The following is a 26,218-nucleotide window of genomic DNA, read 5'->3' as shown; positions in this document are numbered from 1 at the left end:
AGTGTTTGCATTACAAATCTGGGTGGTAGTTCCAGACTTGTTAACTAAGAATACCTTTGTAAAGCCATTTTGTTCCACCCTCATGTTAAAAAATAAATTATGCAGCTTAAATCTTGAAATTATATTTCCACTTTAGGAGGGGGTGATCACAAGAGAAATGGTGCAGATGCTTTTCTCTGATGATACTGAATTGCAACTAGCTACCACTCAAAAGTTTCGTAAATTGCTTTCCAAAGGTAATAAAGCTTCAGATATTTCTTCAATGTTTAAATGAGTGATATGATGGCGAACTGAATAACTTGTCTCGTCAATAGCTGATGCAAAAATATTTTGTAGTTAACTTTCTTAATCTGAAAACTTGGATGATTATTAACTTTAAATTGATTTATTTGTACAGTATTGACAATCCACTTGTTAAGTATGGTGCTAATGTAAGCTCAGAGGCAGCTTTACTTGTATTTATTTATCTTGAAAAAGAGGTCAACTTTTGTGAATCTCCATTCATCTGGTACGTCACTTGTGTCTAGTGAAGAATAAAAAATCTCAGTCCCAGCAATCTCTTGAGTCCTGTGGCAGTCTGAGATAAATCTCATCTGGCCCCTTGGGATTTATCCACTGTTAAGCCCGCAAAAGCATCGAGTACCTCCTCTTTATGAATGAAGACTGGCAGTGAAATTTCATCTTCTCCTTTGCTCAATCCTGCAACTAATACTGTAAGTCTGTTTCATTAGTGAACACCAAAGATTGTATTCATTTCGGGCCTCACCTGTACCTTTTGGTTCCACACACATATTGCACATATTGACCTAACAGGCCCTAGTCTTTCACTGATTATTCTTTAGTCATTCATATGCTGAAAATATCTTCATCTTAACTTAATCCTGTCTGCTAATGATATTCAAATCCAAGTCAATATAAGGACACCATGACAAATTCAAATTGGATGTATTTTTATAAAACATTAAAGACACATTATAAACATAATTTAAATCTTGTGTTTATCTTTGTAGAGCCAAATCCCCCCATTGATGAAGTGATCAACACATCTGGCGTTGTGGAAAGATTTGTTGAATTTTTGAAAAGAAATGAAAATTGCACATTGCAGGTAAACTTTTAATCACACACTCTTTGTTTGAGATGGTGTATGGTGGTAATAGCAAGTGCTAAAGGTGAGGACTGTGTTATTGCTTGGTTTAATATACTTTGCTGTGGTTGATAAGAAAAGGGACTTGAGATGCAGATTGAAGATTGTGCACTTTAAATGTGGAATAGATTGGTGGTGTCGAAAGCTACCACTTTGTTCAATAACAGCAAGGAATTGAGTGGGAGAGAGTCATAAATATAAAAATATTAACCTTTACCTGAGTTTGTAACCTGTATATGTAATACATGGGCCATTGTTTCATACTATCTATCCTATCTATCCCCTGAATAAGTTTGCAAAGGTTTGTCAGGTCCTCCTTCAGCCTCCAGAACTCCAAATGCATTAAAAAATTCAGCATGGTGGCGCAGCTGATAAAGAAGCTGCCTCACAGCATCAGAAACCTGGGATCGATCATGGGTTTGACCTTGGATGCTGTCTGTGTAGACTTTGCACTTTCTCCTCATGACCAATGGAGTTTCCTCCGAGTACTCCAGTTTACTCGAACATCCCAAAGACCCGCAGGTTTGTAGGTCAATTGGCCTCTGTAAATTGTCCCGAGTATGCATGTACAATATACAGACTAGCAGCAAAGGAAGATAACATTGAACTAATATGAACTGTATTCGATGGTCGGCCTGGACTATGTGGCCAAAGGGCCTGTTTCCATTCAATTAATCAAAAACTGAGCCTATTCAGTCAGTCTCCATAACTGAAATCTTCCATTCCAGGTAACGTTTTGGGGAATTTCCTTTGCAATGCTTTCCAGTGCAATCACATCCGTCCTTCTACATATGATAGCAAGAACTATACAAAGCACTGTAGTTGTGGCCAAACCAATGTTTTATAAAGTTGTGCTGTGACATTCCTGACCTATCATAAAGTTATACACACAGAAACCGCCCAACCCATTCCTGTCAATCAAGATGCAATATCTAAGCTAGTCCCATTTTCCTGTGTTTGGCCCATATCCCTCTGAACTACTCCTAACAATCTGCAGTATTTAGACTTAAGGTAGATTTAGACACAATTTTAACACCACCTTTCTAGGTAGTGACCAGACCTATATGTGGTAAATGGGCACACCGATGTTTTATACACTTAATTGTTCAGGGAGAACTAGAAGGGGATCAATTAATAGATTATTCAGTGCTGGAGAATGTAATGTTGGTAATACTTTCTATCCCTTTGAATAGACAGTGTATTTACTGAAGTTATAATTTGGCAAGATTGAATTTGTCTTGCTCTCTGTGGGCAGAATAATTCTTCAAATGGTTGGCTAGATGTAGAAGCTATTTTCTCTGCAACGTAGGGCAGCACAATGGTATAGCAGTAGAGCTGCTGCCTTACAGCGCCAGAGTCCTAGGTTCGATCCTGACTACAGGTGCTATGTGAATGGAGTTTGTACATTCTCCCTGTGACCTGTGTGGGTTTTCTCTGGGTGCTTCGGTTTCCTCACACACTCCAAAGACGTACAGATTTGAAGGTTAATTGGCTTTGGTAAAAAATTGTAAATTGTCCCTAGTGTACATGGTGATAGCTGGTCAGTGGGCCGAAGGGCCTGTTTCCATGCTGTATCTCTAAAGTCTAAAGAAAAAAGTCTAAAACCAGACAATATTCAAGCATGGCTGATAAATGAATAGCAGATGCATCAGTACATCACTACCTGAAGTCACACAACATCGTAGCTTGGAAAATGAGACTTAATAATGCCAATGTTAGGTGCCGTACAGGAACAGCATTAGAGACTTATATTATAAGAAAATAACTGCAGATGCTGGTACAAATCGATTTATTCACAAAATGCTGGAGTAACTCAGCAGGTCAGGCAGCATCTCGGGAGAGAAGGAAGGAGATTATTAGAGACTTATGGCCATTATTAGAGACTTATGCTGGAGCACAGGAGGCAAGAATTTAAAAAAAGCTTCAATAATAAAATTGGGGAATGACCCAATATTGATTAAAGCACAAGGTTTGAACAGAGGGAAGGAAGTCCCAAACCATTCGGAATGGACAAATCCTGCTCATGGTGAAGACGGGACGAGATAACAAGGAGATGCGACTTTCTAGCTGCACCAACAGCAATGTGGTAGATGGAGAATGATGTAGAAAAATGTGAGGTTATCCACATCTGTAGATAAAAAAAGAAATGACACATAGATTTTACATGATGAGAGATGGGGAAATGTTAATGTTCAAATGAGTGCAAAATTTCTTGTACACAAGGTACTGAAGAGCAATGTGCAGCCAACTGGGCCTTGGTGAAACCACATCTGGAGGATTGTGCACAAAGTTAATCTCCTTTCTTAAAAGAGAACACACTTTCTACAGAGTGAGCACATCACTGGTGGGATTGGCTGTGAGATGGCAGGGTTGGCACATGAGGCATTAGGATGTCGGCTCATGTAATAATATATTCCTTTATTCATCCCACACCGGAGATTTACAGTGTTACAGCAACGAAGTGGATAGCAAGAGATCATTCATTATAAATAAAAGTAAAGACAAGGATAAATTGTCATCAGTTTTCTGTGTGTTCTTAACTATTACTGTTGACTCGTCTGCTGGGAGCAGTGCTGGTTGTGCAGTCTCACAGCAGTGGGAAGGAAGGACCTCCTATATCTCTCCTTCACGCACTTGGGGTGAAGGAGTCTGTCACTGAAGGAGCTACTCAGTGCAGTGACAGTGTCCTGCATGGCGTTGGAGGAGTCGTCCAACAGCGATGTTAACTTTGCCATCATCCTCCTCTCTCCCACCACCTGCACTGAGTCGAGGGGGCAACCCAGGACAGAGCTGGCCTTCCTGACCAGGTTGTCGAGTCTCTTCCCTTCCGCCGCTGAGATGCTGCTGCTCCAGCAGACCACTCCATAGAAAATGGCCGATGCAACCACCGTGTTGTAGAAGATCCTTAGGAGTGTCCCCTGCACTCCAAAGGACCTGTCTCCTTAGCAGATAAAGTCTGTTCTGGCCCTTTCTGTATAGCGCATCGGTGTTTTCGGTCCAGTCCAATTTATTATTGAGGTAAACACCCAGGTACTTATAGGAATCCACCCTCTCGATGTCCATTCACTGGATGTTCACCGGTGTCAGGGTGATATGCTCAAATTTAGATGAATGAGATGTGACTTCATTGAAATGTACAAAATTCTTTGAAGCCTTGACAAGGTTGATACTGGGAGGATATATTGACTTGTTGGTTTTCACTTTGTTTTTCTTTTCAAGTTTGAAGCAGCGTGGGCTTTGACAAATATTGCGTCAGGAACATCTCTCCAGACCAAGGTGGTCATAGAGGCTGGTGCTGTGCCCATTTTTATTAAGCTACTAAACTCTGAGTTTGAGGATGTTCAAGAACAGGTAAGATGCCTTTTCCATTTCAACCAGAATTTTTGCACCGGAAAGACCAAGTATTGTTTTTTCAATGTTGATATTTGTGAGTCCTGAAGGACATCATTAACCAAGTATTCCCATGACAAAGATCAAATATCTTCTATAAGGCCACTGACTATCTCCTTCCCATGAAACTTAGCGAATTCCCAAGTCTTCCATTTTCCTTTTGAAGCATGTGTGTCCAGTCTCTCTTTGAAAGTTGATATTGAATCTCTACCAATCCTTTGATCAGGACTCCTTGCTATTGGTTCTTCTGTTACTGATAACAATTGTTAGTCTAATAGAGTTTTACAGCACAGAAATGGGGCTTTACCCACCACATCAATGCTGACCTTTGTATCCATCTATATTGATCTAATTTGCCTGCATTCATCTTGCCTATTCCAAGTGTCTATCGAAATATCTCTTAAATATGATCATCGTATTTTATTACTCCTCCTCCTCTGACAGAGGGAGCTAGATCAATCATTCTTCATGCTTAAAAAAAGACCTTCCCCTCCAATCGCCTTTAAAACGCCTTCCTCTCAACTTGTCTTTACCCTCTTGTTTTTGATACCTCTATTTTGGGGAATAGAGTTTGACTACTCTATCTATGCTTCTTGTAATCTTATATTACTATTACTAGGCCGCCATTTAGCTTCTATTGCTGCAGGGAAAACAAACCCAGCCTATCCAAGGTCTCCCCATAACTAAAGTCCAGCAATTCACGCAAAAGGCTGGTAAACCACTTCTGTACACTCCAGTGCAGCCACATCCTTCTGATAATATGGTGACCAGAGCTGCACACAATACCCCAAATGCTGTGTAACCAGTGCTTTATAAAGTTCAAGAGTACTTATTTGTCATCCACACCGGATATGAACTCGATGCATAGATAGATACATAGAAAATAGGTGCAAGAGAAGGCCATTCGGCCCTTCGAGCCAGCACCGCCATTGTGATCATGGCTGATCATCCAAATCAGTAACCTGTGCCTGCCTTCTCCCCATACCCCTTGATTCAGCTAGCCGCAGGAGCTCTATCTAACTCTCTTTTAAATTCATCCAGTGAATTGGTCTCTACTGCCTTCTGTGGCAGAGAATTCCATAAATTCACAACTCTCTGGGTGAAAACGTTTTTTCGCATCAGTTTTTAAGTGGCCTTCCTTTTATTCTTAGACTGTGACCCCTGGTTCTGGACTCCCCCAACATTGGGAACATTTTTCCTGCATCTAGCTTGTCCAGTCCTTTTATAATTTTATATGTTTCTGTAAGATCCCCTCTCATCCTTCTAAATTCCATTGAATACAAGCCCAGACTTTCCAATCTTTCCTCATATGACAGTTCCACCATCGTGGGGATTAACCTCGTGAACCTACGCTGCACTCCCTCAATAGCAAGGATGTCCTTCCTCAAATTAGGTGACCAAAACTGCACACCAAGCTCCAAATGTGGTGTCACCAGGGCCGTGTACAACTGCAGAAGGACCTGTTTACTCCTATACTCAAATCCTCTCGTTATGAAGGCCAACAAGCCATTATCTTTCTTCACTGCTTGCTGTACCTGCATGTTTACTTTCAGTGACTGATGTACAAGGACACCCAGGTCTCGTTGCACTTCCATTTTTCCTAATCTGACACCATTGAGATAATAATCTGCCTCCTTGTTCTTGCTGCCAAAGTGTATAACCTCACATTTATCTACATTATACTGCATCTGCCCACTCACTCAACCTGTCCAAGTCACCCTGCAACCTCCTAGCATCCTCTTCGCAGTTCACACTGCCACCCAGCTTTGTGTCATCTGCAAATTTGCTAGTGTTATTTTTAATTCCATTATCTAAATCATTAATATATATTGTAAATAGTTGCGGCCCCAGCACCGAGTCTTACGGCACTCCACCCGCCTCTGCCTGCCATTCTGACAGGGACCCGTTTATTCCTACTCTTTGTTTCCTATCTGCCAACCAATTCTCTATCCATGTCAATACCCTTCCCCCAATACCATGTGCTCTAATTTTGGTCACTAATCTCCTGTGTGGGACCTTATCAAAGGCTTTCTGAAAGTCCAGACACCGTACACTACATCCACTGGCTCTCCTTCATCCATTTTACTTATCACATCCTCAAAAGATTCCAGAAGATTAGTCAAGCAGAATTTCCCCTTCATAAATCCATGCTGACTGGAACAATGAAAATCTTGCTTGTTGCAGCTTTACAGGCACATTGGACGCAACACAACAAAAATAAATATATCATAAATGATCAGTTATTGTAAGTGGATTAGACCATGATAGTGCGTAGAACAAAATTGTAAGATAACACCCCAACTTTGATATTCGGTGCCCGGACCGTCCTTGCCATCCTGTCCATCTGTGATAACATTTTTCTACTATTTACCATATTTTGTATATCCTACCCTTATTTGGCTTCCCAAAATACTCTCATCACTTATTGGGATTAAATTTCATCTGTCAATGTTCTGCCCAACTTTCCATCGGATCTATAACCTGCTGTAGCCTTGAACAACCTTCTTTGCTACCCACAACACCAACCTTTACCCCACCAACCTCTACCACTAGCTGCCACAAGATCTCATCCTAGCCAGACCTTCTCCATCCCGCCCCTTTTATCCTTCGTGCAATCCTGGTCATCACTTCCCCCTTCAATGGTAGGAAGTGCTACACATGTTCTTGCATCTCCCTCACCACTATGTAGGCAAAGATGCACATGCAGCATCTCCATCCTTGTCAAGGGACTTCATCTGCATGAACTGGCTCCACATGTAGTTTACCCCTATGACCTCTAAAGGGAACTACTCTGGATGTACTTTTCACATGTCTTGGGATCATAACAAATGTGATGAGAAGACACTTAGAAAATACCAAAATAATTAGATTGTGTAGACTCATGAAAGTGAATTTATGCTTGACAAACTTGGAGTGTTTTGAAGATGTAACTGGTAGAAAACTAAAAAGAATTTGTTATTTATTTTAATTTTCAGACAAGTTTTGTTGATCTCCCGCATAAGAGGTTACTGTGCAGAATTAGTTTAGTTTTGTTTATTGTCACATGTACTGATACAGTGGAAAGTTTTAGGAAAGAACTGCAGATGCTGGTTTAAATCGAAGGTAGACACAAAATGCTGGAGTAACTCAGTGGGACGGGCAGCATCTCTGGAGAAAAGGAATGGGTGACGTTTCACAAAATGCTGGAGTAACTCAGCGGGACAGGCAACATCTCTGGAGAGAAGGAATGGGTGACATGTCGGGTCAAGAAGTCTGAAGAAGGGTCGCGACCCATAATGTCACCCATTCCTTCTTTGCAGAGATGCTGCCTGTCCCACTGAGTTAATCTAGCATTTTGTGTCTACCAGTGAAAAGCTTTTCTTGTTTTCATGAGATAATTAGATTTAGCTCTTTGGGCTAAATGAACCAAGGGATATGGGGAAAAAGCAGGAACGGGGTACTGATTTTAGTTGATCAGCCATGACCCTTGTCAAGGCTCGAAGGGCCGAATGGCCTACTCCACCTATTTTTCTATGTTTCTATGTTTATTGCGTGCTATCCAGTCAGCAGAAAGACTATACATTATTACAATCAAGCTGTCCACAATGTACAGATACAGGATAAAGGGAATAACGTTTAGTGCAAGGTAAAGTCCGATTAAAGATAGTCTGAAGTTCTCCAATGAGGTAGATGGTTGGTCAGGACTGCTCTAGTTGGTGATAGGATGGTTCATTTGTCTGATAATAGCTACTTAAAACATGTTGAATCGGGTAATATACTACAATATGTTGGCAAATTGGTTGGAAAAGAAGAAATGGGCTAGGAATAAACAAGACTTTCTCAGATACCTGAAGAATTTAGCTGGTCACACAGTATCTGAAAAGTGTCCATTTTGGGTCGGTGACCCTTCCTCAGAACTCATGAATTGTTTATTTTGCAATTCTCTCGCCTGTTTGTCCATCAACACTCACCATTGTCCTCTGCACAGCACTGTCCCATGGAACTGCAGGAGATGTAACCTCTCTTTTACTTCACCCCTTCACACTGCTCACATTGCAGCCTTTGGAACAATATCTAATTGAGCAATTTCAGATAACGTCTCAACAACAGTTTGACTTGAATTTCACGGCTTTAACATATCTCCTTGTGTATGTATAATCTCTCTCGCTCTTTCTTTAACTGCCCTCATGACTCCATCAACAAAACAGCCTATAACTTCAGTAACTCTGGCCTCATTCTGTCAGAGATATTCCCTTTGTCCCATCCCTCTTCCAGCCACTGTCCACTAGAATTGACTTGTATTCTCACTTTCCCTGAAACATTAACTCTACAGTATTTCTCTTTACACAGCATTTTTTGTTTTTAATTTTGGGTCCACTCATCTTTCCATGTAACTGAATTTCTGGTATTCTAGAAAATGTCCAGGACAGTCTTGATAGGCTTTTTGAATTCATAAACTCGTTCAATTGTTTGCGGAGTTCCCGTCCATTTTTTGTATTCCTTTTAGTACAGAAGACAGTTGTGCCATTGCTCTTTCTGCACCTTTCTAGAACATGGCTGTCTTTTAATAAAGTGTTTATCTTGTTCTTTAAAGTTTGAATTTATTTCCTAGGCAGTTTGGGCCTTGGGAAACATTGCAGGTGACAGTGCAGTGTGCAGGGACTTTGTGCTTCATTGTGGGATCCTTCCACCTTTGTTACAGTAAGTATTTGCATTTGTCTCTAGGCCAGTGAATTTCATTACAAAATTTATGGTTGAAAGTTTGAGTTTTTATTTAGTCAAATTGTACATAAAATAATGTAATTGGACTTCTTGGATCAGGGATTGAGATGCAATAACACTTGTGGAAAGGGACATCTATTGAAATATTAGGACACAAAGCTGTGTGGGGTTATCATGGAGTCATACAGCAACATTTTTATGAAGTAACTTTTCTGGTCCACGTGAAATGTAATTTTCCTCTTTAAACTTGAGGATATGTTCTTGTTTACAACATGCTGTTTTATAGTAATCTGATAATTACAATAGACTATAAAATGTAGAACCGGCCCTCTGGCCCCAATGTCTGGGCCAGACATGATGCCAGCATAAACTAGTCACGTCTCTAACCTCACATACCTTGCTTACTCATATTCCGATCTAAAAACTTCTTAAACGCCACAATCGTCTCTGGTTCCACCTCCACCCCGACAAAAACTTGCCCTACACCTCTTATGCACCCTCTCCAAATCTCCGTATCCCACCCGTGATGGGGTGACCTGAACTGCATATATTACTTACTCTAAATGTAACCGAACCAAAGTTTAATAAAGCTGCATCATAACTACGTGGCCGATGAAAGCAAGCATAGCATGTGCCACCTTTACCAACCTATCTACTTGTATTGCTACTTTCAGGGAACTATGGATTTGGACCCCTAGATCCCTCTTGTACATCAGTGCTGTTCAGGATCCTGATGTTAATAGCTACAAAATTGTGTGTGTGTAATTTGTTTTCTCTTGCAGATTATTGACAAAATCTAATAGACTCACAATGACAAGAAACGCTGTTTGGGCTCTGTCCAACTTATGTCGAGGGAAAAATCCACCTCCTGATTTTGAGAAGGTAAATATGCTCCTTTAAAATGCACTTGCATCACTATGACCTGCAACTTCAATACTTCCGAGCTGTGCTTTACTTTTGTAATTGACAGGCTATTGTCAGGAATGGATGGATAATTTCAATGCTTTTAACATATACAGTATTCAATGTACAAAGTAGCTAAAATGAAAAGACCTCCATTTTTACTTGCAGGTATCCCCGTGTTTAGCAGTGCTGTCCAGATTATTGTTCAGCAGTGATCCTGACTTACTTGCAGATGCTTGTTGGGCATTGTCATACTTGTCAGATGGACCCAATGAAAAAATTCAATCTGTTATTGACTCTGGGATTTGCAGACGATTGGTGGAACTCTTAATGTGAGTTTATTCACTGTGTGACGGTACTTTCTTTCATGGTCTGTTTAATATTTTAGCTGGCCTAGCAAAGTCCAGAATGTCAATGTGAAATGATTTGTGGTTTCAATTAGAAGCTTGCAAGGAAAAACAATTATTGGAGTACTTCGCCAGTTTATTTTCCCTTATCATTAAATTAAACTCACCAAATTTAACTCACTTATAACAGATTTGTAAATGTACATTGTATTTTCTGCTTATGTGGCATAATTACATTGCATGATTCCTTTTGCAGCTGACGGTTTGTTTAATGGCTTATTTCTCTCAGTTTTAGAAAGGTGAGAGATATGAAAGTTGCAATAAAATCTCTACCCTATCCCCAACATTACTAAGATCTGGAAATTGCCTCTCTGGAATGTTCTGCCAGACTGCCTCCTACATTGGTCTGTGCCTTAAATAATGATGCTGGAAATACTTAGCAAGTCAGACGGTATCTGTGAACAGCGAAACAGTTAATGTATTAAGTCGAACATGAAAGATTATCAGTAATGTTAACTGGTTTTCTCTCGCCTGATGCCTGACCTGCTACGTATTCCTGGCATTGTTTTTATTTCAAATTCAAAACATGTGCTGTGTTTTGCATTTATTTTGTAACTTGCTATACTTGAAGCAAGAAATAATTTTAGAAATAATTACTGGAAGGAGACATACCAAGCAATGAATCCTGATTACTCTGACGTATGAAATAGCCCGTTAGCCTGTTGGATGCAGAATTTCTGATCGTTTTTTGTGCATTTCTTACAGGCACAATGATTACAAAGTTGCATCACCAGCATTAAGAGCTGTAGGTAACATAGTGACTGGTGATGATGTCCAGACACAGGTAGGTGCATCATAGTTGTGTGAGTTTAGAGGCAATTGTAGCTTTCATTTAAAGTCAGTAATTAAACTGTTACAATATTGTTGCAATTCTCAAAGCAAAAGACAATTTGGTGAAATTCACCCACTTGCTTTAGGTTGCGAGACTGACTTTTTATTTTGCCTTTTTGCTAAAAGTCTCGTTCCTTTTGAGAATTTTGTGAATTAAGAAGATCTCTTAAGGAGTATAGAATGTGTAAGCAGGTCATAAGACAGAACATAGGAAGGTAAAGAGAGGCTACATAGTATCACTAGCAGTCGAGATACGGAAATACCAAGACATTTAGAAGTACATTAAGGGCTAGAGGGAGACCAGGGAAAGAGTGGGGCCCAAGAGGGAACAAAGAAGCAGTCTGAGTTTGAAGATACGAGTGAGGTCTTAAATGAATAATTTTGACCATTTATTAAGGAGGAAGACATAATTGTAGGTTATCAAAGCGGGGTCAGAAATATTCAAAAAAATGATATGAATAAGAAGGATGCCTTAGATATTGTAACGGTAGATAGATTCCCAGGATAGTCATAGTCAAAGAGCACGTAAAGAGCCTCTTCAGCCCAACTTGCCCATCCCGAGCAATATGCCCTATTTTCGCTTGTCCCACCTGCCTGCATTTGGCCCATATCCCTCTATATCTTCCCTATCCATGTACCTGTCTAATGTCTCTTAAATGTTGTTATCAGGATGTATTGCAGTCTGTTCTGGGAACCAAGAGAGCAGATTTGTGTGGCTCTAGCAGAAACATATATTCTTGGCCACAGGTGAGGTGCCTGACATTTGGAGGAGAGAAAATATGATGTCTTTATTAAGGGTAGCTGGACCAAGCCAGGTAATTATAGGCCGGTGAGCCAAATGTCAGTGGTTGAGATTTATTGGAAAAAGTCCAGAGGGATGGGATAAATCTGCACTTAGAATGGCAGGGATTGATCAGGGATCATGTTTCAGTCCATTGAATTTGATTGAGTTTTTTGAATTGTTCACCAAAAGCGTTGTCAAGGACAGGGGGGTAGACATTGTCTACATGAACTTCAGCAAGGCTTTTGACAAGCCTGGTAATCTAGTCTGGAAGGTTAGAATACATGGGATCCAGGGAGAGGTAACAAATAGTTTGCAAAATGGCTCCGAAATGCTGACTATCTTTAATCTGTGTGATCAATACTAGGTCATGTATATTAATGATTGGGATGAGAATGTCGGTGGTATGATAAATTAGCACATGATTACAACATTGGAGGTATAGTTGACAGTGAGGAAGGGTGTTTCAGGTTTGATTTGGTTAGGGTTAGGGTTTCGATCAAGTGGGAAAGGGATTGGCAGATGCAATTTAACTCTTGCCAAGTTCACAGTGATGCATTTTGGGTAGTTAAACCAGAGCAGGACATGCTGAATAGAGGAACCTGGGGATGATGGCTGAACAGAGAGGTCTTGGGGTAGCAATACACAGTTGCCTGAAAATGGGAAGACAGGTTGGTGAGGATGGCTTTTGGCATTCAATGCCTTCATTGATCAAGCCACTGAATATAAGAGTTGGAATGTTGTGTGCGGCAGTTGTTCAAAACTCTGGAGTATTGTGTGCATTTCTGGTCACCATGGTACAGGAAATGATACACCAAAGTTTCACATGAATGTTGTCTGGTTTGGAGGGCTTCTGTTTTAAGACAGGTGGGATTAGCTAGGTCTGTTTTCCCTGGAGTGAAGATCGCTGAGAGATGACAAGATAGAGATTTGTATATTATATTGAATATAAAATTATGAAAGGCATAGAATGAATGGATAGCCAATGTCTGTTTCCCATGGTAGCATGTCTGAAACTAGTGGACATAGGTTTTAAGGTGAGAGGGAGGAGGTCTAAAGAAGGTATGAGGGGTAAATTGTTTACATAAAGAGTTGTTTGTATCTAGAATAAACATCCAGAGGGAGTAGAGCCAGGAACAGTAACAACACTTAGAAGACATCAGGACAGGTACTTGAATGAGCAGAGTACACAGGAATATGGAGTAAATGCAAGCAGGTGGGATTAGTGTAGAAGCATGATTGTTGGCATAGATGAGGTGGGCCATAGGCCCCGTTTCTTTTTGTACAAAGCTGTGACATTGTATTGATCAACTAGTAACTTGCAGATTGAATTTAGGTGATGCATTTTGGGAGGTCTAATATAGCAGAATGTACACGATGAATGGGTCGAGCTCTGGGAAGTTTGAAGAACAGTGAGCGGTTAATATACAAGTCGTCAAGTTTATTGTTATACGCACGAGTACGGTGTGATGCATTACAATGACAATTGTGCTTGTAGTAGCAGTAGAAGGAACACGCAAATTATACTAAATGTTTTAGACCAGAATTTTTAAAAATATTCCAATTTCAGCTTAACCAAAGTCCTGTGATGTTGCAAATGACTTCCTAGATGGTTGGCATGGACATGGTTTTCTGTGTTGTACAATTCTCTGAATCTAAAAGGAGTTAAAATACATTCTGGTCACTTTAAATGCAACGTTTTATTTACGGAATGTTACTTTTGTTTTGGCCAGGTCATATTAAATTGTTCAGCTTTGCCATGTCTCCTGCATTTATTAAGTAGTCCGAAAGAATCCATAAGAAAGGAGGCCTGTTGGACCATTTCAAACATTACAGCTGGGAATCGAGCCCAGATTCAGGTAGAAAAATATCTATCTTCTATATACTAAAACTCTCGTTTGTTTGTTTGTTTGTTTCTGAACTACAGCCAAAACGGTACACGATAGCATGACAATTTTAGTCCCACCTTACTCACCGTCGTCCCTTTGGTGCTAATGGAAGAAGTTTCATTGAAATTGGTGTTATATTTTTTAAGTTATTTGCATTTTAAAGTTTAAATTTCCTATCTCCTAGGTAGGGAGGGGGGAAGGATGGAGGGAGGGGATGAGGGGGAGGGAGGTAGGGGGAGGAGGGGGATGGAGTGGGGAGAGAGGAGTGGGGAGGAGAGGGTGCTGCACCAATGCAGGAGAGGTTTGGGCCCAACAGGTCCACTTGGTCGAGCATACTTTAAACTTGGAAATAAAGCATGGAAACAGGCTCTTCGGCCGACTGAGTCCTCGCCAACCAACAATCACCCCGTACACTAGCACTATCTTACACACTAGGGACAATTTACAATTTTACCAAAGCCAATTAACCTACAAACCTGCTTGTCTTTGGAATGTGGGAGAAAACCAGAGCACCTGGAGAAAACCCATGCAGGTCACAAGGAGAACGTACAGACAGCACCTGTAGTCAGAATATAACTCTGGTCCCTGCTGCTATAAGGCAGCAACTCTATCACTACTATGCCACTGTGCGCCCACATATATTTGACTTGAAATAAGTGAATTTAAATAAGCAGAATCAACAACAATTCCATCGGATTCATTTAAATTTACATAAATCAGTATGGTAATAGTGAATTTCCAAACTGTTTACTTTGTAACCTTTATATACTGATTTACTTTTGTTGGATTGAAAATTCTAATAAGACTAAAGATGTAATGGAAGTATTTTTGGTTTGCTAAAACAGGCACTGTAATCAAGCACTGTATTTCAATTATTTAGCAGAAATATATGAGGTGCATCCGATGGCACTATTTAGATTGTGGTTTCTTGCATCTGAATTCAGTCAAAAGTATTCAATCAAGACTGCTGTAGTTCAACTAATTGTGATCAGAATTCTCATGTTCCATTCATCTTGTTGCAGAGTTTTATCTGAAATATGTATTCCAGAGATAATACTGAATAGGTACAGTGCAGAAACAAGGAACTGCAGATGCTGGTTTACAAAAAAAGACAAGGTTCTGGAGTAACTCAGCAAGTCAGGCAACATCTCTGGAGAATGCGGATAGGTGATGTTTATGGTTGCGAACATGCGTGAAATATCACCTATCCACATTCTCCAGAGATACTGCTTGACCCGCTGCCTTACTCCAGCACTTTGCATCTGAAAATAGATATCATCTATTGTAAATGTACAATTGCCTTCCCTTTCTCATTGAAGGCTGTAATAGATGCAAGCATCTTTCCAGTGCTTATTGACCTACTTCAAAAAGCAGAATTCCGGACGAGAAAAGAAGCAGCATGGGGCATAACAAATGCAACATCTGGAGGAACGCCAGAACAGATTCAGTAAGAAATTAATGCTTTCAAATTTTCTCTTCGATTCTTTCATTTTATTCCTTGAAGACATCTTTTCTTATTTTTTGGAGCATGTTTCCCAATGAAGTATGTTTCCCAAATGCCTGCCAAAAGGCAAATATCTTGACATTCTGTCAAAGAAACATAGAAAATAGGTGCAGGAGGAGGCCACTCGGCTCTTCGAGCCAGCACCGCCATTCATTGTGATCATGGCTGATCATCCACAATCAGTAACCTGTGCCCAACTTCTCCCCATATCTTTTGATTCCACTACCCCAGAGCTCCATCTAACTCTCTCTTAAATTTATCCAGTGATTTCGCCTCCACTGCCCTCTGTGGCAGAGAATTCCACAAATTCACAACTGTCTGGGTGAAAAAGTTCCTTCTCAGTTTTAAATGGCCTCCTCTTTATTCTAAGACTGTGGCTCCTGGTTCTGGACTCCCCCAACATTGGGAACATTTTTCCTGCATCTAGCTTGTCCAGTCCTTTTATAATTTTATATGTTTCTGTAAGATCCCCTCTCATCCTTCTAAACCCCAGTGAATATAAGCCTAGTCTTTTCAATCTTTCCTCATATGACAGTCCCACCATCCCAGGGACCAATCTCGTGAACCTATGCTGCACTGCCTCAATTACAAGGATGTCCTTCCTCAAATTAGGAGACCAAAACTGTACACAATACTCCAGATGTGGTCTTACCAGTGCCCTATACAACTGCAAAAGGACCTCTTTACTCCTATAACTCAAATCCTCTCGTTATGAAGGCCAACATGCAACTAGCTTTCTTCACTACCTGCTGTACCTGCACGCCAACTTTCGGTGACTGGTGTACAAGGACACCCAGGTCTCGCTGCACTTCCCACTTACCTAACCTGACACCATTGAGATAATAACCTGCCTCCTTGTTTTTGCCACCAAAGTGGATAACCTCACATTTATCTATATTATACTGCATCTGCCACGCATCTGCCCACTCACTCAACCTGTCCAGGTCACCGTGCAACCTAACATCATCTTCTTAGTTCACACTGCCACCCAGCTTTGTGTCATCTGCAAACTTGCTAGTGTTATTTCTAATTCCTTCGTCCAAATCATTAATATATATGGTAACCACTTGCGGCCCCAACACCGAGCCTTGCGGCACTCCACTCGCCACTGCCTGCCATTCTGAGAAGGACCCGTTTACTCCTACTCTTTGTTTCCTGTCTGCCAACCAATTCTCTATCCATGTCAACATCCTACCCCCAATACCATGTGCTCTAACTTTGCTCACCAATCTCCCGTGTGGGACCTTATCAAAGGCTTTCTGAAAGTCTAGATACACTACATCGACTGGCTCCCCTTCATCTCTTTTACTTGTCACATCCTCAAAAAATCCCAGAAGATTAGTCAAGCATGATTTCCCTTTCATAAATCTATGCTGACTTGAACTTATCCTTTTACTGCTATCCAAATGCACCGTTATTACCTCTTTAATAATTGACTCCAGCATCTTCCCCACCACCGATGTCAGGCTAACTGGTCTGTAATTCCCCGTTTTCTTATAACTCATATCATCCAGCTCCAGCAACATCCCCATCAATCAATCTCCTGTGTATCCTTTCTAGTTAATTGATATTCGTCCGATAGTAAGACAACGGGAACTGTATAAATACTCCATATGTGGTCTTGTACAGCTGTAATGTGAGGTCCTGACTATAACTGTGTCTCTCACCTCACTTCTGCAATTTAATTCTGGGATCTATGCTTGGTTCAAGGCTGAAATGAGGTCTGGAGCAAAATGGGCTTGGAAAATCAAACTGTTTCATTGGTGTGTAAGTGTCATTTGATAGCATCGTCAATGACTTCCCCCAAACCTAGTAACTATGTTCTTTCTTTCAAGTTATAGAGCTTCATAGAATCATACAGTGTGAAAACAGGTCCTTCAGCCCAATTTTTCCCCGCCAACCAACATGCCTCAACTATACTAGTCCCACCTGCCCGCATTTGGTCCATATCCCTCTAAACCTAACCTATCCATGTACCTGTCTAAATGTTTCTTAAGCATTATGATAGTACCTGCCTCAACCTTCTCCCACTGGTGGTATCTAGTCTGTCCTATACCCTATGGAACTTGTATTTCAGTAAGATGCCCCTCATTCTCCTAAACAGTGAAGAGGATTGATGTCGTTTCTGAGCACTGCTGATAGGACACCCTCTAATATTATTCAACATTGCTTGGTCACGGAGGACAGTGTCATGATGGAGAGTCCACATGTTATAGTTGAATTAGGCAAATCGGCCCATCGAGTCTACTCCACCATTCAAGCATGGCTGATCTCTGCCTCCTAATCCCATTTTCTTGCCTTCTCCCCATAACCCTTGACACATGTTCTAATCAAGAATTTGTCTATATCTGCCTTAAAACTATCCACTAACTTGACCTCCACAGCCCTCTGTGGCGACGTGTCCACAGATAAACTACCCTCTGACAAAAGAAGTTCCTCCTTCCACATTCCAAAGATTTGCAGGTTTGTAGGTCAACTGGCTTACATAAATGATTCCTCGTGTGCAGGATAGAACTAGTGTTTGGATGATCGTTAGTTGGCGTGGACTTACTGGCCGAAGGACCTGCTTCCACGCTGCATCTCTGAACTCTAAAGGTCAGGCAGCATTTCTGAAGGACACAGATCGGTGATGTTTCTAGTTTTGTTCATTCTTCCAACTGATTGTGGATGGAAGAGAGGAGGGACAGGACAAAGCATGGCAGATAATATGGGGATCCAGGTGGGGGGGGGGGGTTGAGGTTTGATAGGCAGATGTTTGATGATGGCCAGAAATGAGAATGCAGTATATGTTAGACAAAAGGATTGAAGAGTTGAGAATTGTGAAGCTAGATGAAGGAATGTAGGTGGAAGTGGAGGGGGTGTGGAGATATACGGAGAGCCCAGGTGGGGCACAGTGAAGATACTGAGGGGGACGGGGCTTGGGGGTTGTAGTTATCTAAATTGGAGAATTCAATGTTCATACCACTTATTGTAAGCTACCCAAGAGAAACATGAGATGATGTTGTGTAAGTTGTTCCTCCAGTTCACTCTGGCAATGGAGGAGGCCCAGGATAGAAAGGAGAATATGGGACACGGAATGCTGGATAACTCAGCAGGTCAGGCAGCATCACTGGAGAACATAGATAGATAGACATTTTGGGTCGAGACCATTCTTCAGGCTGACCAAGGGAAGAGAGAGAAGAAAGATGCAAAAGATGGAGGCAGAAACAGCTGGCAGGTAAATAGGTTGAGGGAGAGGGGATTTTGATAGACAGATGGTTGGAACAAAGGCCATAGATAAGAAAGGAAGAAAGGTGTGAGACAAGGTTTGAAGAGTTGCGGATTGTAAAGCCAGAGGGAGGAAATTGGCATTGTCGGAGTTGGGAGGCAGGGGGTTTGATTGGTTGGAGTGAGTGGTTGGTTGGAGTGAGTGGGGGGTTGGTTGGTGTCCAGGTGGGGCATAGGGGAGTGGGAAGAGAAGGCAGGGGCATTGGGGGTGAAAGTTGGGGGGAGTGGTCCTGCCTCTCCCCTTTTCCAGCTTCCTTATTTTTTAAGCTTTGTACTTTGCCAATTTGCAGATTGTTTCTTTAAATGCAAAATAATTTTGCATTTCCTGGGATATGAATGGAATTCTTCCTTTTTTGATGGATGAAAGGAAAGGGATGTGTGAGAAACATCAATTACCATTGCGAGGCGAAGTGAAATTGCAAAGCGATAGTAATAAGTTTTCTTTTATTCTGTTAATAAATTAAGCACCAAATTAATTATTAGAAATTTAACATAATTTAATAAGTAAATGTTCTGATTTTTTTCTTTAATAAATGTTTTTTAAATATTGACAATGAGAAGCTGTGCCTTAACCAATTTGTTCTGGATGTCCTGGAAGCCCGAGTACATGATCCACTACTGTGAAATAACAATAAACTTTTAAACTGTACATATTTATTTTTGTTTATTTTCCTCTTGATTTTAAAGGTACCTTGTAAATTTGGGTTGCATTAAGCCATTGTGTGATCTACTGACTGTTATGGACTCAAAAATAGTTCAGGTTGCCCTAAATGGGCTGGAGAATATCTTAAGACTCGGAGAACAGGAGGCAAAACAGAATGGAACAGGAATCAACCCATATTGTAGCCTTATTGAAGAAGCCTATGGTAGGAGTAGTTGCAATTGACTTTATTTTCCCTATAAAATAAGAATGTTGTTTACCAACAGCTAATAATAAACTGTATTTCTTAATCCCAGGTCTCGATAAAATAGAATTTTTGCAGAGCCATGAGAATCAGGAAATCTATCAGAAGGCGTTTGATCTCATTGAGCACTACTTTGGTGTGGAGGAGGAGGACAGCAGCATTACTCCACAAGTGGATGAAAGTGCACAACAATTTCTATTTCAGCAACAAGAGGCACCTATGGAGGGTTTCCAGTTGTAATGAGTGCAGCAAAATACAAGCAGCCAAATGCAGCCTCACCCACCTCCTCGCTCCCCCTGTCCCAATCACCACCACATATTAAGTTGAATTGAGAGGTAATTTTTTTTCATTCCGTCAGGGAAAAAGTGTTTGAAGAGATAAATGAATTTGGTACAAAATGTTGTACCCTCTACTTCATTTGAGTCTAAGGAGTTGTGGGGTAACTGTTGCACTTCCCTTTGTTTAATTCCCATAACATTGGAACTTGATTTATTTTCTGTGTGTGCAACATACCTCATGCATATGTAAAAGGCAATTCTCCCAGAAATAAAGCTGGTCGAAATCCAGTATATATCTTAATTCTGCTGGATTGAATGCTTTAATACAACAGTATCAAAGTTTATGGAGAAAAGTTGTGGGTTTGCAGTCAATGTTATAACTGTAAAATTTGTAGGTTGTTTCTGTAGAGTCCTTATGACTGTTTGCTACATTATTGAGTAAACATGCCATTTGAACAATTGGTGTCGGAAAAAAACTGTTGGAAAAAAATATCCTTTGGATTTTTGCCTGTGTTACTTTTCTTTGCTGACCTGGATAATGACAGCCTGAGATATTGCAGTATCTTTGTTATATAATATAAAATGAATGAGTATGGGCTTCTGATAATTCTCAGCATGGTGAACTTGCAGATTTATTGAAATAATCAGTTGCAATTAACATGAATCAAGGGCGGTGCCAAGATTTTGACTGGAGGGTTAAGAGTAGTGTATTTGGGAAACCTATCAACATTCAGAATTGGCATATTAGTATTTTGAGCAGATTAAATGTATATTTGCTACGAGTAGAGCTGTTTTTGGTGTTAAAAAAAACTTAAGATTGACGCAAAAGGCTGGAGTAACTCAGCAGGTCAGGCAGCAGCATTAGAGAAAATGGATAGGTGATGTCACCAATCCATGTTCTCCAGAGATGCTGCCTGACATGCTGAGTTACTCTAGCATTTTGTGTCTATCTTTGGGATAAACCAGCATCTGCAGTTCCTTGTTATTGCATTTTTTTTTAACTTAAGTTAGGTTTGCTTGATTATGGCTTAATTTGAACATTCAGATATAATTGGTACATTTTTCTTTGAAAGGGAAGGGTGTTACAAGTTTTGGGAATGATTTGGGAAAGCAGGACACAGCTTTTGGTATGAGTTGATAATGCAGTTGGCTATAAAATGTAAGCTATGTGCTGTGTTGATGAAATTTCCAGTGTCTAACCTTGCCATGTGTTGTGTAGGAGCAGCTATTGATCATGTGCTTAAAATGCAGACTTGATTTGTTTAGGAATTGAGTGTATTTAATCTGTAAACTGGAAGCTGCACACTGCAGTCTTGTGAATATCAGCCATTATTTATTTCACCTGTTACATTAAAATAAATATTTATATCCCTTGCCAAGCATGTGATATAAGACCACTGAACATGGCCATCTCCATGCCAAGTTTGAAAACACAATTGGATACCTTTGAGTTTGTAAACTTACTTCAGTTTTCTCAGGGGGTGCCTCCTGAATATCCAATTTCCTGGTTTATGTCAAACTACTGTGCTAAAACCACCTGCCTTGAAAAGAGATTGGATGATAATTGGAATTATCTACAGTTTTTGTACCACCTTTTGCTTTGGGAATTCAAATTCATTTTTGCTGAAGAAGCTTTGCAATATTCCCTCACTCCCTCGAACAATAAAATTATCTCTCTAAGTACTGCTTGTGGCAGTTGGGAGACAAACTGTCAATCCAGTTAATAGCTGGATTTAGATCCTATTTGCTATGATCTCGGATATTAACTAGGCATGTAATGGAGATGCTCATGTTGATTCAAGAAGCATTTATCCATGTGTATTTGAAATAGATTTGAATTTACAAGCTGAGTAAGGTGCTGCTGAATCTTGCGTTATCTGTGATTGAACCTTTGGGATTTAAAATGGAATGGAAAAAGGAAATTTAATTTGCTGGGATATGAGGAGGAAAACATGAAAAAAAACTTGAAGCAAGTATAAAATTCACACTAACTTTATTAAAAAGGAAACGTTTAAAAAAAAAATTAAATTGATAACCTTGGTGCTTTGGCAAGGGAATAGTTGTCAATATTTTAACAGATTTGATGTTATTTGCACATTTTAAAACACTTACTAGCATATCGTTCTACAGTTTAACATTTACAGTTTTAAAGGAAATGGCTTCCATCGTGAATTTGAGATACAAATCATTATGAAAAGCAGGGCTTTTGTGTGCTGGGAGACTGCATTCTATAATCAGTTCATCCATTTTTCTCTACCTCTGCTGTGGCGATCAGCTTAGCTGTATCGGGAAGATAAATTGCACGACGGGTATTAGAGAACCACTCTGAACTGGGATTTCATTTGAGAGCAATTGGTGTGGTTTTAAATTGATAGTTTTAATTTTGGTTGGAGTTCTGGAAAATCAGCTCTAATGGATCAGCATATTAGATACATATTGTATACATACATAGTATGTATTGCAGTAAAGATCATACCTTCGGGTATGTTATGTTAGCTTGGTTTAATTTAACTTGGTTCTCTTACTACAAGTCACTCAGACGAGTGTGACACTGACTGTCTTACAATTTCCAATGCTTCAGACCAGACAGTTTCAATCTTTCTGGTGTGTACATATTCAACATCATAACAATGGACACAGAACCAGATTTTCAAAGATTTTACAGTAGAACAAAGATTAAGCTACTAAAATTTAGACATCAAAATTACCTGGTTGCATACTGTAGTTTAATAATTTATTTTAATAAATAATCTTTATTGGGATTATCTCAAAACATTTTCTTAACTGGTAACTATCATGCTTATTTAAGAAGTGTCTCGACCTGAAACGTCACCTATTCCTTCTCTCCAGAGATGCTGCCTGACCCACTGAGATACTCCAGCTTTTTCTGTCTATCTTATGCTTATTTGGTCTTTAGGACCTGCTATCACTACATACTTAGTTTTAATTAGAGCTGCTATTCATTTCTACCTGTTGAGGGAGGATTGTTTTCTCTTCAATTGCGTAGAATCATTAAAACAACATTTTGCGTCTTCAGCTCAAATTAAATTTTGTTGACTTTTGGCTCGTGGTCTTTGCTAAAGAGCAAAGGAAATAATAAAAAGAAGAAACCTGGTATGAAGAGTTGGGACTTTAAAAAATATCTTTGAGGATGGTTTAAGCATTTCTACATGAATTGGAAACACTGGACGACTGAAATTTGTTGCACTCTTGGAACCATGTAAAGATTAAACATGTTCATTGTAGGATAAGAAAGGGTCTCGACCCGAAACGTCACCCATTCCTTCTCTCCCGAGATGCTGCCTGACCTGCTGAGTTACTCCAGCATTTTGTGAATAAATGTTCATTGTAGGAATGCTTTTCAGTGCTAGAGTTGACAATTGTGTTCCATATAATGTTCTTTATGCTCATTTTATACTCATCTTTATAACAGTACAATATGTTGGATATTTTACTGACTTTTATTGAATGACTCATGAAAACATTGAATTGGGTGGCTCTTTTGATGGGCGGAGAATGAGTACGTTTTCTTTTTTTTAAATGCTGATCTCTAATTTTATAAACATGGTTAAAATCAATAATGAAAATCTTAAATTCTGTTACAAATGTGAAGTTCAATCTGGATTCAGATGCTTCATTTTTGTCAGGAAGAAAGTGTAGATTGTAGTATTGACCTCAACAGTGCTTCAATGTCAAAGATGAATGTATTCCTTTATTTCAAACTCTATGGTGTATTTAGAGCTTAATCATCAACAGATGGATTTACTTGTTGCTATCTATACTGCACTTTAGGTTTAAATTTCACTGGCAGATTATTTCATAAAAACAAAACTATCATTTGCCCCAAAATTCCTACTGCTGACAAAAGTGTTTAATGTGAAGATGCTGTGAAATTGAAATGGTGCCTGAGTATATTCCATATGTTGATGTATTCCGTTACCTATTTGTTGTTTCAGTGGCATGAATTGGTAATGGAGCTTTCACTAACTAAAATGCTAGAAGCATCTATAACCATAGATATTTGGGGATTTTCTGGTTTCAATAGTGAGCAGAACAGCAAATAATTTTCCTTCAAGGATACTGCATGCAAATTTCACACAATTTAAAAAAACAACAGAAATTGACACTCGTAGCATGTCATGCCACTGCAATTTGTCATCCAAAATTCAAGAACTTCCATTTGCCAACTATGCAAATTTTTGCTTGAGGCCTTCCAGTCAGGATTCTCTCCTTTAGTATTTCAATGTTACAACGCATCTTTGTCGAGTGGATTTTTGTACAGTTTTTCTACAGATATTTTGATATATAATGCTTAAATGTGCAATTTGGCAGGGAAAGAGTTTCAATTTGAATGGATTTGAGCTGTTATAATTTGCAATACTGTTGCTGCGAATAATTCTGTGGAGCAACCACTGGCCAACACAGCTCATTTTTAAGTGCTGACATTAGGCTGCTATAAGTACGATGACTTTTGTATTTTTAACTTGTAACTGACACTTATTTTACGTACGTTTTTTGCACTTGTTGCCATTCCTTGCAAAGATATAACAGACTTCCTGTAGAACAAAAAAATCAAAATTCTAATGCACTCCTGTTCTTTCTTCACACAAGTGCCAATCTGACCGCGAGTCCATGAAGATTTGGGTTTGTCTTGAACAATTTTTGTTTACTTGAATGAACACTTTTTTAATGAATATGTGGACACTTGCTGCTCTTTATTCCTTAACTGCCTCAAAGACAATACTTGGGTAATATTAACATTGGGAAGTATCAATCTTACATGCACTTGTCCATTGATTAGGTGGGTTTGGAATATCATTGAGAATTAATCACAAATGAGAAAATCCAACTCTTGATGCCTGTGACCAGGATTTTTTATTTGCTGTTTTGCAACCAAGTGTAGAAGGTTTAATATTTTACAATTGTTTGAACGTGTAGCTTAAAAATACATAACCAAAAAAAGTATTTCTATTTATTTTCATACATATTATGACAAGGTTTTGTTTACTTGGTCTTCTACAGATGTTTGTAAATTTAATGTCCATGTCCAAATTAATACGCATCAAAACTTGAATAAAACTGGTTCTCTTTTTCCCATGATTTAATTTTGGGAGGGTCCGTCACTACTCAGATGTCTGACAGCCGATGGATATGCCAGTGCGAATGTGCAAGACGACAGGAACAGTACAACAGAATGTGTACTTAAACATATACACACTCTCACCACACACACACACACCTACAAATGTTGTTCCTTTGTTTAAACGCTGTAAATGTACAAGTATGAAATAAATCTTGTTACAAATCTACATTTTGTATCTTACCTATTACAGATAATCTTGCAAGGGTTTAGATAGGGTGAAAGTGTGTTCAGGAATATTTTCTCAGGCAATATGTAGATTTCCCTCCAAGGGAGAGCCTGACCTACTCTGAGGAAATAGGGGAAGGCAAGTGACTGAAGTGTCAATGGGTGAGCGCTTTGGGAACAATGTTGGGGGAGCCCAGAACCTGGGGTCACAGTTTAAGAATAAGGCGTAGCCCATTTAGGACTGAGATGAGGAAAAACCTTTTCACTCAGAGAGTTGCGAATCAGTGGAATTCTCTGCCACAGAAGGCAGCGGAGGTCAATTCACTGGATGTTTTCAAGAGAGAGTTAGAGTTAGCTCTTAGGCTAACGGAATCAAGGGATATGGGGAGAAAGCAGGAATGGGGTACTGATTGTGGATGATCAGCCATGATCACATTGAATGGCAGTGCTGGCTTGGTAGGTGGCTGGGTTATCTTTGGGTGGGCTCCTGCCGCTGCTGCTCGTGCTGCTGCTGCAGCACTTGGTGTCCAGTATCTTTGCTGCTGCTGGTACTGCTGTAACTGGTGTCCAGTATCTGCTGGTGTCCGGGCTCCTGCTGCTGCTCCTGTACCTGGTGTCCCATATCTGCTGGTGTCCGTGCTCCTGCTGCTGCTGTTCCTGTACCTGGTGTCCAGTATCTGCTGGTGTCCGGGCTCCTGTTGCCGCTGGTGCTGCTGCTGTACCTGTACCTGGTGTCCGGGCTCCTGCAATACCTGTACCTGCTGCACCTGCTGCTGTACTTGGTGCCCCTGTACCTGGTATACTGGGGTCCAGTATATCTGCTGGTGTCCAGTATATCTGCTGGTGTCCAGTATATCTGCTGGTGTCTAGGCTCCAGTTGCTGCTGGGGTCCGGTACACCTGCTGGGGGC

General features: G+C 40.1%; 1 protein-coding gene across 4 annotated transcripts in view; it reads left to right on the top strand.

Moving 5' to 3' along the window:
* The window catches only part of LOC144589989 (importin subunit alpha-7), a 61,179-nt gene extending 35,870 nt beyond the window's left edge, over nt 1-25,309 (top strand). For 3 of the 4 annotated variants that reach the window (XM_078394911.1, XM_078394910.1, XM_078394912.1), the window contains exons 4-14: nt 137-236; nt 1,011-1,105; nt 4,364-4,495; nt 9,126-9,214; nt 10,018-10,117; nt 10,307-10,470; nt 11,251-11,329; nt 13,891-14,016; nt 15,366-15,493; nt 19,505-19,683; nt 19,775-25,309. In XM_078394911.1, the coding sequence (XP_078251037.1) occupies nt 137-236; nt 1,011-1,105; nt 4,364-4,495; nt 9,126-9,214; nt 10,018-10,117; nt 10,307-10,470; nt 11,251-11,329; nt 13,891-14,016; nt 15,366-15,493; nt 19,505-19,683; nt 19,775-19,962 (1,380 nt within the window). In that variant the 3' untranslated portion in view covers nt 19,963-25,309. Of the gene's footprint in view, nt 1-136; nt 237-1,010; nt 1,106-4,363; nt 4,496-9,125; nt 9,215-10,017; nt 10,118-10,306; nt 10,475-11,250; nt 11,330-13,890; nt 14,017-15,365; nt 15,494-19,504; nt 19,684-19,774 lie in introns of those variants that run through there. The other variant, XM_078394913.1, reaches the window with a different exon arrangement.
* The last annotated feature ends 909 nt before the right edge of the window (nt 25,310-26,218 follow it).

This window comes from Rhinoraja longicauda, unplaced genomic scaffold (genome assembly GCF_053455715.1).
Source record: "Rhinoraja longicauda isolate Sanriku21f unplaced genomic scaffold, sRhiLon1.1 Scf000096, whole genome shotgun sequence".
In the NCBI taxonomy this organism is placed as follows: Eukaryota; Metazoa; Chordata; class Chondrichthyes; order Rajiformes; family Arhynchobatidae; genus Rhinoraja; species Rhinoraja longicauda.
Note: the sequence above shows the minus strand (reverse complement) of the source record. Positions and strands in the feature narration are given on the sequence as shown.